The sequence below is a fragment of the Danaus plexippus genome, chromosome 30 (genome assembly GCF_018135715.1).
Source record: "Danaus plexippus chromosome 30, MEX_DaPlex, whole genome shotgun sequence".
Classification (NCBI taxonomy): Eukaryota; Metazoa; Arthropoda; class Insecta; order Lepidoptera; family Nymphalidae; genus Danaus; species Danaus plexippus.
Window position 1 is genome coordinate 2,677,746 of NC_083557.1, and position 13,918 is coordinate 2,691,663.

The following is a 13,918-nucleotide window of genomic DNA, read 5'->3' on the forward strand; positions in this document are numbered from 1 at the left end:
CCATTGAAAAGTAACATTTGTGGTTCCGTGTCTCTTAAGAGTCAATTTTTTTTTTTTGTGTGTGTGAGGGAAAAAGTATAGTGGGGAGCGAAATAAAACATCAATAAAATTATTAAATATTTAATTACATTTATACAGACAACGCGAGCCCGATCCTAACAAAAATGCTTTCTAGTATAGCTTGCCCGATATCTCGATTCTAGTTATCAGTAGCCGAATGACTTACCGATAGCCGAATGACTTACATATAGCCAATAACTTACTGATAGCCGAATGAGTTACCGATAGCCAAACGGCTTACCGATAGCCGAATGAGTTACCGGTAGCCAGACAAGCTACCAGTAGCCATACCAGTAATAAAAAATACAACCACAATAAATACACAAGGAATGTTCAGGAAATGTATCAATTCTATTGGCACAGCGTATAAAGATTTTCCTATTTGATATGTAACAAAGCTGTAACATTATGAAACAAGGAACCGAACAGCCCCGCCCGCCGCGCGGACTCCGCACGCGCCGACGCTTAACATCTACAGTAAGCAAACCCCGGGAACAGCACACGTATGCTTTAAATATAAACAGACACCCGCTTTATAAAGCATACATACATAAAACCCATGTTTAATTTATTTTAAATAGTTTTAATTAAATAAAAAAAAATAAAATAATAGTATTATTATAATTAATAAAATCGTTGGAGGCTTGAAGATTGGACCCAGTGTTTAAGAAAGTAACGTTAGAGGAAAAAAATATCACAATCACACTTCTACTGGAGACTGAGACGCGACCGCTGAGCTTTAAAAACGGACGGACTGAAAATGATGTAACTTTTCCATAAATATAGTCATCTCACATGATTCACTTGCGATTTTAAACCTTATTACGGTCGAATACGGTCTTGAAGGCACGAGATATAACAATTTCGGTATATATTATATATTTTATACAGCAACAAGTGTGAACTATAGTTATTAATATATGTCTACGATTTGTTCGATCGATTAAGGAATAACTAAAATTATATATATATAAAACAACTAATATTGCATGCAAATTAACTAAACTGTTTGTTCGTTACATACATACATACATATTATATATATATATATATATATACATACATATTATATATATATCTATATATATATGTATATATAATATCTTCTTAACATAGTATGAGAGCATATCAAGGTACTTCACAAACTCTCCCAGAGCATATTACTCTATGCTGTAAATATTTCCAATTGTTTCCTTCATCTAGTTGTTGTACTCCGTCTCCATGTCCAATGCTGTGATCTTTCTGATGAACTCTGCCCGCTGTGATGGACTTAGTTTCTGGAAAAATGCAATGGATATAGGCTTATTCAATTTGAAAATATATAATGAAAATTTTTTTTCATACAAAATTAAAGGATTTTTTTTATTTTATTAAATACATATATATTAGTATAAAAGTTTTGCCTTATAAAAAATTTTATCACCGTACCCGACCTCTATCAAACCAATCAATAATTACTACACTAGTCAACTCACCCTGACTAGCTCGTTACAGGCCTGTAGCGCTGCATCCTCTGTGATAGCTCTGAGGTTCCTCTCCAGCACGGACTCGTTGTCCTTCACCTGGTTCTCCAGCCAGCTACAGACCGCTTGGTTGTCATTCTCCCACTGGTGTGACTGTGTCTCTCCCCGGTCTTCTGTGAACCACCTCCTCAGTGTGGCCGCTGCAGCCCTCTGGTCCATCCTGGCTGGTCGGGTCGCTGCCTGCACTCTCCTCTCCTGTTCGTTCTGCAGCAACAACCTTCGAAGCCTCCAGTGCAACAACTGACGGGACTCGCGCCAGGGTATTATATCCTGGTGATAGACATTAATGTCTTTATTCAAGGATAGAGTTAAAAAAAAACGCCGTTACAATATGGAAAAATTAGCTTTAGTATATGATCTCATGATATAGTATTTCATCATCAACATCATCATTAGCCTATCGGTGTCCACTGCTGAGCAAAGGCCACTTCTGACATGGAGAAGATTAGAGCATTAATCACCACGCTTCCCAAGGCGGATTGGCGAATTCAATCTTATGATAAACTATGATAATTATAGGACCGGGTTTCCTCACGATGTTTTCCTTCACAGTCCGTCAGTGGTGTCTAAATACTCCTAGACAGTACATATGACTCGGTAAAGATCACATTGGTACTTGCCAGGTTTCGAACCCGCGCCCTCACGTATGAGAGGCGGGTTTTTAACCTCCAGGCCACCACGACTTTATATATTTCAGTCATAGAAAATATAAATACAAGAATATTAATTAAATTTCTATATAAAACTATATTTTTTTTCACTTACAAATATACAACCCTTCTCTAACATCCTCTCAGCTGTGTCGTGGAGCTCAGCAAACTGAACCGCTATCTGGAATAATATATACATAGTACATAAGGCCTATGACATCTAGATTTAATTATAATTTATATACATATATATATATATGTGTGTGTATATGTTTACCTCATGGTATATCGGACTCAATTCCTTCTCCCTGGCCTTTATAGATTTCTCAGCGGTGCCTAATTCTGCTTCCAATTCGTGTATTTTCGCTTCCGCTGCGGATGTAACATATTTTTGTTAATTTAATTCAAATATATATATATATATTATTATTTGTGTGTATGTTTGTAACACGTCACCTTGTTTGCCGGTCTCGGTCTTTATCAACACGTCGTCTATGGATCCCCGCCTGTCCAGGTTCTTTGAGATTTCTTTGATTTGTTCCTTAATTTCTGTAAATATATAATTTATGTAAAGTAGGGAAATATTACACATTGTACGAGCTATAGTGTGTCTAGATCCTTAATGTTCAGCGTCACTTCCAGTAATGTCCTGCAGAATGTCTGAAGCCAGTATTCATAGTTTCCAAATACAAGTCAGAAAAATCATTCTATGGATTATAGTATATTATAGTTAGTTAGTTAGTACGGCACAGATGGCGCCACTTGTAACAATTTGTGCAAATCAAAAGTGAACATCAGGTGTCATATAAATTTGTGTGTGTGTGTGTGTGTGTGACTCACCACTAACTCTGGAGTTGAGTCTGAGTAGGTTGGAGTCCAGCCTGTTCATGGTCTTGAGTATGTCTCGTTGTTTGAACTTCACCTCAACGATCCCCTCCGCCTCCAACACGCCGCCGCTACAATACACACACACACACATATAAACATTATCATTTATTTAGCCTAATAATACATACTGCTGTATACATGTCTGTTAGTTTTCAGTGTGATAACTACAGAACCGTTTTATGAACACGTGCCTCTATAACTTCACATTAAAATCCCTTTATGTCAGTGCTAATATATATATTATATATAAAAAACATTCCTTAATACATTTTTTACAAACCACTGGAAGCAGTTTCTGAGTACAGCTGTAACAAACATAGACGTGCTCAACTGACCGTGCCTCGTTGTCGGCGTACATCTCCATCCTGAGGTTGTTGACGCTGGGGTCCACGACGGCCCAGGCCCCGCCGCGGAGCTCGGCCCCGGGCGGTATGTACACCAGCACGGGAGCGGTGGCCCCGCGTAAGGCCCGGACTATCTCGGCGCCGAACTTCAAGATCTGCTCGTACATGTCTGAAATAAAATTGATGAGATTGATGAGATTTCTAAAAATAATTAAATTTATATGTAGATGATAACTATAAGGGCGTGTCTTGTCCACGGTGAAGCCTGACTTGTATGAATCATCATTGTGCACTCACCTTTCTGACCTCCGCTGAAACCTCTCCAATTGGCGAATATGATGATGGGGAGATTCTCTCTGGAGAAGTCGTTTATCGCTTGAGAGGTCTTGTAGGCGGAGTCGGGGAACCACACCTAGCAACCATTATAATAATTAGATTATACACTTTCTGCTTCATATATATATATATATGTCTTTTCCATAGTGTTCGGTCCGCTAGTATGTTAGTTGTACACATGTACCTGCCCGGCCTGTTGCACAGTCTTGGCCTCAGAGTCGTAGTTGGCGGGGTCGGCGGGCAGCGTCAGCTCCACAGTCCTCGTCTCCACGGCGATGATGCCCACGGGGATACCGCCCAGGCGACCACGACCTACAACACACACAAACACACATATATATAGGGAACACGCGTTTAATTTGAACCGAACCTTTAAATTCCCGAACGCACCCGAAGTGACGTTAAAGCGATGACATTTGTTGTGTCACTTTTACGCGGGAAAGTGTTTGTCGCCGCGACTTGTGTGTTCGTAAATTGAATTTAACTCATTAAAGGCGTTCCGGTTCAAGATAATAGTGAGTTTGCTCTAGTTGAGGTTTATTTGTTATTAAAAGGTACTGGGTTTATAAGACGATTATATTTTTTATGATTTTGGTTGAATCTTAAATATATATATAACCTGTAACAACAGTTTGTGCCCAGGGCTTCATGATCTCGTCGAAGGAGCCGTTGTCGAGGAAGCCGGCCCGGATGCCGTCTCCCGTCAGCATGAGGCGAGGGTCGTGCGCCGCTCGGGGAGGGACCCACTCCACCGGCCGGTCTATGGGGTCCACGCTCCTTATTATCGGCACCATACTTAATTTGTCCTTGAAATTATATAAAACATAATTAATAGCAATATTTATATTAAGAGTTGAAACCTCTCATCATTCCACGGATTCACCGCGCGGGTACCGGGTCCATGATGCAGGGAGAGGAGCTTCAACAGTGCCTGGGACTCGCGACCCAGGTGTAGGTCTAAGGCCCCTATCTAACGCTCGTGAAACTCTCAACTTTATCATAACAATACATCTATATGAACAAACATTATTGGCTTTCTTCTTTTCTCTTCATTCTATATTCTAAGTGTCTCATAAGTCTGTATGTACGTCCGCTAGTCTGTTACAGTAACTAATGAACAGATATTTTAAAGTCCGACATATTTGCTGACGTCATTACATAATCGGCCATGATATTTCCCTTAATTCTGTTAAGCTCAGCCACCCGTCCCCAACGGCTGTGCGGGGTGTAGTACAGCGGCACAGGCGACAGATGGCGCTTTCCGTTCATCAACATATACTAAGTTCGTATTGTTTTTGTTTTCAATTTTCATAGCTTCATTGTTACAAGACGTTTATGATACATTTTAAATTTATTTATCATAGAAATGATAATATAAGTTCCTTCGTCAGAATGTATGTATCTCAATTTACCCTCGAACAGTATCATTATGTACATTTTAAGGTAAAATCTATTGGTAATTGACCTTAGGGTTGGAAATTACACATAGATCAATACTGTTCGGGGCGATAAGACTAAATTACTTTCTTACTGGTAAAAACTTACATTACATGCCCTATAACACAATACAACTTATTCCCTTATACATATGATTGTTCCGACATTTTAAACTAGCGCCGCCACCCGTGTGTGCTCACCTTAGGTACATACGCCAGCCACCTGAGCGCCGTCCGCACGGCCTCCAGGTCGGAGGGCGCCACTGCGTGTGTCACTCCGTTGTTATGCATGATCTGTACACCGCCTAGTTGGTTGTTAGACGCGTACACGGAGCGGCCGAGGACCTTGTTCAGCGCCATGTAGCCCGTCAGGATGATGTACGAGGAATCCACTTGAATGACGCGGTGACCCAATCTGACAATAATTAACAAGTTACTATGGGAATAACAATAAATACATATATATATATATATATATATATATATGTATATTTATACCTGTGACTTATGGAATACGTATTCAGATTACTTATCTGACTGAGCTAGTGGCAAATTGATTACATAGTATAATTTTCATGTAAAATTAAAAGCAGAGGTCTTATAAAGGAAACTTCACATATTATATCGTATAATTGATTTGAATTAATTTTATATGGCAGTTATTTGACATTAGATATTTCTCACTAGAGACTTCATAGATTAAGGAAACAAATACTTTCATTTGGTCCTATGGCTTTTAATAGTGAAATATAATGTAACTAACATAGGAATATACAGAAATATACAGGAATATACAGGAATATGTTAGGCATATATTAGCACATAACCTACACAACCTACTCATGTTACAAACGCGAGTTGGTGAGGGTGTAGCGCTGTTTGATTTTGATAAAACTATACAGTTATATAAGTCGGGCACCAGAAAATGACCGGCGCTAGACATTCATACTGAAATTAGGTGTAGTTATAGCAAGCGAGACCTCTTGATAACGGTGTATAAAGTGATCTGAAATAGACGACAGATGTCGCTGACGGTTGGGTAACTTATATTTTTTCAACACACGTTCTCTCTCTCTCTCTCTCTCTCTCTCTCACAGACCGCCTCATACCTCACAACGTAGGACCCTATTCCGATAGCCCTGCACGTGACTATAGAGATGGTGACGATGTCCTCGTAAGCCTGGGCCGTTTCCCCCGCTATGAGACCGGCGTCCCGGAGACACTCCACTCCCAGACCGTCCTCCTTGCCTGAAAATTGTTATCATATTATAATCATTACCACATACACCAAGCTTCCGGACCGGCCTGTGTGACGTCATAGAGCAAGGGATTGCTTACAATACTAGTTTCTTTGCACACTTAATACATAAGTACGCAGGCAGCGGATCATCAGTAGCGTAAATGTTGATGCAAAATATTATTTAAGACCATAGAATAAGAAAATTCAAAGAAAAATTGAAGTCGCAATAATTCTTAAAATGTAATATTCTAAATAATATTTAACTCTATTATTATTTTGGACAATTTAATTTTTTCATCTACTTCAGTCCTGATATATATATATTTTAATAACATACCGATTACCTCTCGTAACGAACAGTACGTGAATACTGTTAGTTTTGTTGTTGCTACCTGTATATTATATCGTTACCCCCACTCCAACCTGTTCCATAAGTTTATAGACCATGTATGAGCAAAAAACGAAATATTTCCAGAGAAAACAGTAAACTAGGGTCACTGACCTATGATATCGGTTATCTTGTATCTGGACTCTCCTTCGTCATCGATCAATTCGGTCTTCACGGAGTTCAATGCCCCCAGACGGGAATACGCCTCAGGGCTGAGGTACAGATACTTAAAGCCCCTCTCGGGCCGCTCTGAATCTAGCCAGGCCACTTTGAATTCTGATTTCACTTCTTCAGCAACGCCGATGCGGGCACCGGAGTTGACGCTCACGTACAACTGTAACATGTATTGTATGACTATAGGAATAAAGTCGTTTTTTGAACTCACTCTGGCCATTTACAACGATATATTTCGTACTAAATTAAATAGGTAAATTAAACCGGTTATGATGATATTAAATAAAATACTATTTCTTTTATTTTCTGATAGTATTATTTTAATATTTTTATTACTATTGATAATGTACGGGTGTATAATACCCCCCAATCCCCTGCCTCCCTATAACATACCCGGGGTATCTTGTGTTCCCTGGCGTATTCGGATGCACGATAATAGACCCAGTCCTCTTGGGGTCCGAACGACCCCATGTAATGTGTCAGATCGTTCGCTATCAGCACCACATCCCGACCCGACGGCACTTCGGGAGTGTAGAGCGTCATCCGCCACGCGACCATCCCGACCTGGTGGGTAGAAAACAATTTTTAGTGTCACGTAGGCATATAGAATTAACGTACATATTATCCTGGTGTGAAATTAAAATCAAACATAGAAGATAACAAATCTCAGAGATACTTACGATTACTACAAGCTCATAAAATACTAAAAGGAAGTAGGACCTGGGCGGAGACGAGACGCACTGAGTGCGATATTTAGCTGTCATAGAACGTGACGTGGCACAGATTGGATATCCGCTTGAGAGTACACTTGCGAGCACTTAAATTGGACACATTGTTCTTGTCACTGTTACGAGTTTTTGTTGCTGACGAGCATCAAAAGTGACCACTTTTTGTTGCACTAAGTGTACATGCGCAAACTTATCCCCACTACGACAACTATAACAATGGCGCAAGGACAATATTATGTTGAACCATTGCTGTGTACTCACGGTGTTCTGTCCAGGTAGCCTGGTGACTTCCATGATGCGTCTCTCACCGTCTGTCTCCACCACCAGCTCCAAGGACACCATCACGGTGTCGGGCATAGGACCTGGACATAGCAGATATGAAGGTTACCACCTCGATCAGGAGAGTTCACGAACGAAGACACACTAATATGGGGACATCTTAATACAACTATATATATATATATAAAGTTCTGAAAATAAAAATTCATGAAACGCAGTACTGTTATGTAGTGTTATTATTATTTAATGTTATATAATTAATACATTAGTGTAAATAAATTTATCGTAAACAATACAAAGGAGGCAAAGGAAGAATCTAACCGTCCACAGCCCCCTCCTCGATGCTCTCCCTCCACTGCCCCTCTACCACCTGCCTGAACATATCCGGGATGTCGTACACGTATGTAGTGCCCTGGGATGTAGCCTGGATACACGAGAGAGATATATATATACAAACTATCAAAGACGTTTACGAAACGAGATATCACTTTGATATTATAGGATATGAGCTCGCATGTAACAAACACACATACCAAAAACCTCTTCTGCTGCAGGTAGTCCTTGGTGACGTAGGGCGTCGATATTGGAAGACCGTGCATTGGACCTTGCTTGGGGCCGAAGGACTGGAATATTATCTGAAATATATGAAGAGATATACATTAGTTCACTACACCTCTACCGGATACTACTGACGAACTAGTTAGTAGACTTTTTAAATTATTTATTTTAATAGTGTAGTACAGTATTGAAGTGTCCTCACCACTCCCGTCCTCGGGTCGACTACTTCCTCGTATGTGTACACGTCTAGGGAGTATCCGGAACCGTTGGACAGACATAGACGGACGTTCTTAGTGGGCACGCCGGGGCCTGGAGATACACAGATATACAGATATATATATAATTGAAGCCTTAGGTTAGGTTAGGTTAGTATAAACCAAAAACACTATTAAAAAAACATAAATTTGTTCAATATTCTTATTTAACTCATTCCATACTTTTGTTATTTTTGTATATCGTTATATTCTCATCCACTGTCATTACATACTTTCTCAGACGGACACAACAATTTAAAACTTTAATACTCTAGCTGTTCATCCGTATCATCAGCCATATCTCATCACCTTAACATAATCAGACCACACAAGGGCCCATGATAGAAGCTTATACTATCCTCATCAGCAAAATACATACACCACGTTATAATATCAATACACTAGTATGGCACTCCGTATCTCCCTGCCCACCTGTTCTCAAAGTGAATCTTATCTCCGCCTGCAGTACTCTTAGCTTCCACAGACGAGGTCCATACCTCATAACCATTCCCAGCACTGATTCCTCGATCTGGAAATTAATATATTATTGTTAATAAAAACTATATGGTGACTAGTTGCAGGTCAAGTGACATCGGTTTAAGTTTTAACCACCATACAATGTAATTAGTTAAGCTCTATTTAGTCCAGTCAGCTTAGAGCCACGATTTAGTATCTGATATCTAGAGTTAATACTTTAGCATCATAGCTTAGTTGTTAGAGCGACCGTAATGTGATATTCCTGAGGTAGTCGGTTCAGGGTGATATTTTTTTTTTCAGCGTATATTTTTTTTAACCGATCTTAATGTACATAATTTTGATCACCTTGGCAATATCCATGATGACGGTTGGGCCAAAGTTAAGGAAGATGTGGTTGCAGTCCGTTCTCTTGGCGAGCTGGTGAGAGAAGGCCACCTCCAGTTCATCCATCGCTTCCAGCAGAGACCTGGAAAATATAATACATCATTCGACTACAGTTGAAGTTGCTATAATTGTGATATGAGCTCTATACTGATAATATCTGATCAAATAACATAGCCATTTAATTATTTTCCTATTAAAACATTATAAAACGTGATATAGAGTCAATAAATCGATTATATATATGTATAACCTTTCCCCTTCATTCTGTAGGTACTCGAAGGACGCTTCCTTGGTGATGAGATCCTGGTGCCTGATGATGGATCTGATGAAGAAGCGGTAATCCGTCACCTCCTGGCCTTTCTTCACCTGACACAGAAATGTAATACCATATTATTTTTAGAAAAAAAAAACCTAAATTCCAAAATTAAATCTCCAAAAAGGGCCAATAAATTATAACGTCATTACTACATTGATTAATAAAAGTCGCAAGGTTAGCTAGAAGTTAGACCAATGTAAGTGATTGATTGATTTTAATTTCAATTAAATATAAATAAAGTACATAAGAGTTAAATAATTAATTCGTGTACGTAAAAAAACAGCTGAGCCACTGACTTGAACACAAAGCCTGTTCTATCTACAGACGTATTAAGAGGTTGTGGGTATGCAACCCTTAGAATTGTCAAAGATAATACAAGTAATTAAGACATTGTTATGGAAATTTTGTGTTTTATTTCACCTATATTTTGGGAGGTAGGGAGAAAAATGTTGTTCCATGGAAAGGGAGATAGGTCAGAGACATTTGTTAACTTTAATTTCCCTAAAAATCCCTTTTAAGGTATAATACATTGTTATGAGAATGGTGTCTTTTATTTGACCTGTATTTTGGGAGGTAGGGAGAAAAATGTTAGTCCATGGGAAAAATCTCTTTCAAGGGATGTGATATATTGCATGTTATCTGATGTTATTCGTGTACCTTGGCCTTGCCCAGGTACAGATGCATCTTCTGGTTGCTGGTCGGCAGCGCTTCCAGCTCGTAGCTCCTCATCCGGTACAGCTCCAGCTGGAAGGCGGACGCCGGCTCCAAGTGTCGGTAGATAGTGTCCTCGGAGAAGTCATTCCTCGCGCGGTACGTGAAGAACTTGGGGAACTGACGCCTGGAATTTACACGGAATAATTAATAAAAGTTGTATATTAAATACATATAACTAAAAAATTTGCTAACATCAGGTTAATGACCTTTTCAAGACGAACTTACGTCTCGAAGCCATCAAAAAATAACACAGGGAAACTGTACTCATTGTCTAATGTGGGAATTCCAGGGCCGTTTTAATATTGCAATCGAAGTAACGTATACAACTATATACTTTTAAGCCGGATGTGCTTGAAAACAGAACTTTAACTCCCGGTGTCGGCTGGAATATCATACTAACTTGATGAGCAACATGAATGTGATCCTCCTTATACGTTTGTGGTGCAGCTCTCTCATGTGGACCCTGCAGAAGTGACCGAAGCGCCGGGACACGGTGACGTCATCACTCTCCCCGCTGTCCCGGATACCGATCATGAGGATGTGGATCGGCTCCAACTCCTGGTTACGGATAGCTGTTTGGTTAATACTGAGGCAGTCTTTGGTTTTGGGGGATCAAAATCGGTTGAAGAATATATGAGGAGTTATACTTATTTTATACTTTAAGAGTTATACTTTAGGAGTTATACTTTAAGAGCGTCAGGATGGTGCCTCACGGCGGTGTTGGCTATACACAGCCATCATGGCCGTTGTAACGATCGGAACTCAAAATAAAAGCACCCGTGTACTATCCAATATGTTATTACTCGAGTGTGATTTTTAATTTTTATTATATCACACTCAAATAATAACATGAAAATGGATTACGAGCCAACAGCTAAGATTTGTGCACTTCGTTTGACGGCTGTCCATAGCATAATGGCCGTCCTCACTCCCAGTGACAATAACTACCCTATTAGGAACTGGCCGCACATTATTTTTAGGCAAAAAATCGATTGATTTACTTATTAGGTTTATTGTTAAACTAATTCAAAATCGGCGTCATATATATATATAAACTATTTATCTTGTCCACCAGAGACATCTGTCGTCTGTGCATGAGAACTAAACAATGAACGGCCAAGTAACTTCTTATAAGTTGTTCTGATGTCCGCTACATTATTAGGTAGTTTTATTAAACGTTGTGTGGTATTAGTGGGGTTACGTCACATACCACTTCGTCTTCAATGTTTGGTTTGAGATCCAGTCCCACGTTGATGCTGGTGCTGTCGCGGTTCTCACTTCCCTCCTGGAGCGCTTGGAGGTCCTGGGAACATCAACACATACAGACATGCTATATAAGGACCAATCAAATATTATCAGGCCATCCACATGATATAAATAATTTGAAAACGAAAAAAAATATATATTTTTTCTAATTATATGGTCCTAAAAAAATTCCTAATGATTTGCGATTTTTATTGTTAGACTTAAATTAATATTGCAATATATAAACCAAAATAAAATGTTACTTTCTTTAAATATAACACAGGATAGTTTGTATAAGGCTGGGTTTCCAAAACTTATTTTTGCTATCCACTTTGAGAATATTTTTTTTTATCACTCTTATTCTTAAACTGTCACGGTTGTCCTAGCTAAATGAAATTAAAAATCACCCCCAGGCCTCTAGACAGCACCTTAATATTTTTCTGGATCCCTTACCGATTTAAATGCACAGTGCCCACAAGGGGGCGCAGCCGCTCACTTTGGCAAAAGCTGACTGGAGGCTTAGACAATATTTCAAATTTATTTTTTTTATATTGGATATATTGTCTAAGCCTTAGTCTGTTATATACATTAATATTGAACATTTTTCATCACACTTACTTCACGTCTAACAGTGGCGGAACTGGCGAAGTCGTGTACCAGATCCAGTAACTCATCAGCGTACTCCGCGAACTGTTCGAAGGAATTGAAGGCAGCCAGTGCTCCAGTACGATGGTGACATTTCCTCATAGCAGCTGTTGATAATTCCGCTGGAACTCCTTCTTGATCCTGGGCTGATGCCAGCTCGATTTCGGACTGGCTGATAGGTATCCTGGGGACGTGGGTTTGGTTTTTTTTTTGGTATATTTTTCATGGGTTTATAGATTTGTGATGTTAGGTTAAATCAAATATAATATAAGCTAAAGAAAATGTGTTACGCTGATGGCAGACAGAAGTTAGTCCAAATCTTTTATCTAGTTGTTGAACTAATTTTCATCCGTTACATAGATCCACTCCATAATAGATTTTCTTAATCAGTACTTCAGTTCCAACTAATTATTGCGACATATCTATCAAACAATTGTTCGGAGGAAAAAATGCTTACCGAAATTCCTCTATAGCTTTATCTCTAAATTACTTTTTTGCAACTACCTACCATCTCAACAGTATTAGACCACTTCCCCCAAAAACCTTACCTGTTCGGATGTCCCGTCGGGAGCACGAACTGGAAGTGCACCACACCCAATTCCCCGGACAAAGCCAGATGCTGCAGGCATGTTATGTCGTACGAGGTGTAAGCGCGCCGGACGTAAACCTCCAACGCAGCGTTGCACACCTGTTTATAAATTAGATACTTTTAAAATTAGCTTCATATACAAGAACAGCAAAACCTCTGTAGGTGGCAAATATTAATTTTACCGTATAATATATAAATATCCATACAACTGTAGGAAATTTCCACTCCTCAGGGGATACTTCATCATCATGTCTATCACAAATTTTCATTGAAAAAAAATTAACAGTTTTTAAATTGTGATATGTTTAGATAATGAAAAACCTTAACATTTTAAAACTATTAGATTATGTCTTTTTGTGGCTTGTGACCTCTTCGGTTATAGAATATAACGTTATCCGGTGTAGTCGCTGGCAAAATTTCATCAGTCGTGATGAACTATCATCATTAGCCAGGGTATCATCATTAGCCAGGGTATCATTTAAAGTATAACATTCAAAAGTATTTTTACCTCCACCGATGGACAAATAGGTACCTACCCACACATGAAATAACAGACTAAGTTCCATCTACAGATCTACATCTACATTATGAATTACCTCAATATCGACTTTAAAAACAAAAACGCAAACGAAGCCACAGCATAAAATAGTATCGATAATTGACAAGCCACACGTTTAAAGTTTTAGAGAG

The 13,918-nt window shown here is 39.1% G+C and overlaps 1 protein-coding gene across 3 annotated transcripts in view; it reads right to left on the bottom strand.

Annotated features, from left to right (window-relative positions):
* Nucleotides 1–104: 104 nt before the first annotated feature.
* LOC116776595 (acetyl-CoA carboxylase) overlaps nucleotides 105–13,918 on the bottom strand; it is a 52,901-nt gene continuing 39,087 nt past the window's right edge. For all 3 annotated transcript variants that reach the window (XM_061525511.1, XM_061525512.1, XM_061525513.1), the window contains 26 exons: nucleotides 13,188–13,327; nucleotides 12,613–12,823; nucleotides 11,960–12,052; nucleotides 11,150–11,307; nucleotides 10,693–10,873; nucleotides 9,970–10,085; nucleotides 9,681–9,801; nucleotides 9,291–9,387; nucleotides 8,807–8,913; nucleotides 8,580–8,681; nucleotides 8,368–8,470; nucleotides 8,029–8,129; nucleotides 7,433–7,603; nucleotides 6,980–7,199; nucleotides 6,347–6,485; nucleotides 5,439–5,652; nucleotides 4,421–4,607; nucleotides 3,986–4,113; nucleotides 3,763–3,877; nucleotides 3,457–3,634; nucleotides 3,074–3,189; nucleotides 2,690–2,782; nucleotides 2,511–2,605; nucleotides 2,349–2,414; nucleotides 1,536–1,853; nucleotides 105–1,337 (listed from right to left, as the gene is read on the bottom strand). In XM_061525511.1, the coding sequence (XP_061381495.1) occupies nucleotides 1,260–1,337; nucleotides 1,536–1,853; nucleotides 2,349–2,414; nucleotides 2,511–2,605; nucleotides 2,690–2,782; nucleotides 3,074–3,189; nucleotides 3,457–3,634; nucleotides 3,763–3,877; nucleotides 3,986–4,113; nucleotides 4,421–4,607; nucleotides 5,439–5,652; nucleotides 6,347–6,485; nucleotides 6,980–7,199; nucleotides 7,433–7,603; nucleotides 8,029–8,129; nucleotides 8,368–8,470; nucleotides 8,580–8,681; nucleotides 8,807–8,913; nucleotides 9,291–9,387; nucleotides 9,681–9,801; nucleotides 9,970–10,085; nucleotides 10,693–10,873; nucleotides 11,150–11,307; nucleotides 11,960–12,052; nucleotides 12,613–12,823; nucleotides 13,188–13,327 (3,648 nt within the window). In that variant the 3' untranslated portion in view covers nucleotides 105–1,259. The remainder of the gene's footprint in view (nucleotides 1,338–1,535; nucleotides 1,854–2,348; nucleotides 2,415–2,510; nucleotides 2,606–2,689; nucleotides 2,783–3,073; nucleotides 3,190–3,456; nucleotides 3,635–3,762; nucleotides 3,878–3,985; nucleotides 4,114–4,420; nucleotides 4,608–5,438; nucleotides 5,653–6,346; nucleotides 6,486–6,979; nucleotides 7,200–7,432; nucleotides 7,604–8,028; nucleotides 8,130–8,367; nucleotides 8,471–8,579; nucleotides 8,682–8,806; nucleotides 8,914–9,290; nucleotides 9,388–9,680; nucleotides 9,802–9,969; nucleotides 10,086–10,692; nucleotides 10,874–11,149; nucleotides 11,308–11,959; nucleotides 12,053–12,612; nucleotides 12,824–13,187; nucleotides 13,328–13,918) is intronic.